This window comes from Trypanosoma grayi (genome assembly GCF_000691245.1).
Source record: "Trypanosoma grayi strain ANR4 Tgr_2012_V1, whole genome shotgun sequence".
Classification (NCBI taxonomy): Eukaryota; Euglenozoa; class Kinetoplastea; order Trypanosomatida; family Trypanosomatidae; genus Trypanosoma; species Trypanosoma grayi.
The window spans coordinates 1-1,494 of NW_008827630.1; the positions used below are offsets into that span (position 1 = coordinate 1).

A 1,494-nucleotide genomic window follows, 5' to 3' on the forward strand; every position below is an offset into this window, starting at 1 on the left:
GCAGCAGTGTACACAGCCGTGCATAAGTGCTGCCGTCCGCCGTCCCCAGAGGAGTACTCACATCAGTTGTTGTTGTTGAGGGAACTGTGGGTGTGAGAGGATCGGCAGCGGCACTGTTTGTCTGGTCCGTTACGTGCACAACACCCTCTACTGAGTGAGGAAGGGCTTCACNCCACAACCAGCAGCAGCAGTGTACACAGCCGTGCATAAGTGCTGCCGTCCGCCGTCCCCAGAGGAGTACTCACATCAGTTGTTGTTGTTGAGGGAACTGTAGACGTGACGGGAGCGGCACCCAGAGTAGTAGTCACATCGGTTGTTGTTGTTGCTGTTGTTGTTGTTAAGGGCACTGTGGGTGTGAGAGGATCGGCAGCGGCACTGTTTGTCTGGTCCGTTACGTGCACAACACCCTCTACTGAGTGAGGAAGGGCTTCACTGCTCGTTGGGTCCGCTGCTGTCTCTCTCGCATCAATAGATTCTGGCTGCACAACGTTTTCGTCTTCCTTCCTTGGACCATCCTCAGTCGGCTCATTTTCGGTTTTCAGGTTCAGCGCGTCGTTAGCCGCCTTCGCCGCGTCTGCCGCCTTACCCGCTGCTGTTGTAACTCTGTCCGCAACCGTCAGAACAACCTCCTCTACCTTCCTCAGCATCTTCTCTGCTTCCTTCAGCTCCGTCTTTGCAGTCGGGATCTTTTGTTTGGCGGAGTTATCAGAACCCTCAACTTCTGCCGCAACCAAGACTAAGACATAGGCATCTCGAACACTCTCAGCTGCCTTCTTCGCGTGTCCCACAGCGCTGTTGGCGGTGCTCATTATGCTTTTAGCGCTCTCTGCCGCCTCAGTAAACAACTTATCCGCCTCAGCAGCCTTTGTCTCGGCGTCCCCAAATCCCGCTCCTGCAGCCTTCGCCTTCTGCACTGCCACCTTGGCCTTTTCCGCTGCTGCAGCGGCAGCCAAGGCGGCCCAGCTGGCATTGTTGGCCTCTTTGGACTCCTTCGCCAACAGCACAAGTTGCCACTTCGCTTGAAACAAAGCAGTCATGAGATCTTTCATTTTCGCAGCCTCAGGTACCTTTGTTATCAACGCAGCAGTATTCACTTCTCTTGCTGGTGCAGCTTCCGTTGATGGTACTTTTGCCGCTTTTATCTTATCTTTCACTGCTGTTTTTGCGGCCTCCACATTGATCCCTTCAAAGGCACTCTCTGCGGTCCTCATCACCAGCAAGGCCTTCTTCACCTGTGCATCAAGGGCGCTCGCCGCCGCTGTGGCCATTTTCGCCTCCGCCGCAGCGTCCTTCGCGGCCTCCAGAGCAAGAGCAGATGCGTCCCTCATTCGTCCCTCCGCAACCTGAGGAGGTGAAGCTCCTGCACCCCCAACCCCAGCACCAGCAGCAGCCGCAGCCATGCACAAGGACGTGCAGCAGCACAGCGCGAGGGCCAACACGCACAGCACGTGGCGCAGCATCAGCGTCAATGTAGCCTGGGACCACCTGTGTCTG

At 56.4% G+C, this 1,494-nt stretch overlaps 1 protein-coding gene across 1 annotated transcript; it reads right to left on the reverse strand.

The window, feature by feature from the left end:
• Positions 1-167: 167 nt before the first annotated feature.
• Positions 168-1,460, reverse strand: DQ04_20121000 (hypothetical protein; the record flags this gene model as incomplete). The annotated part of the gene is made up of 1 exon (XM_009317894.1): positions 168-1,460. One exon carries the CDS (start codon positions 1,458-1,460, stop codon positions 168-170), a length of 1,293 nt encoding a protein of 430 aa, XP_009316169.1.
• Between the last annotated feature and the right edge of the window lie 34 nt (positions 1,461-1,494).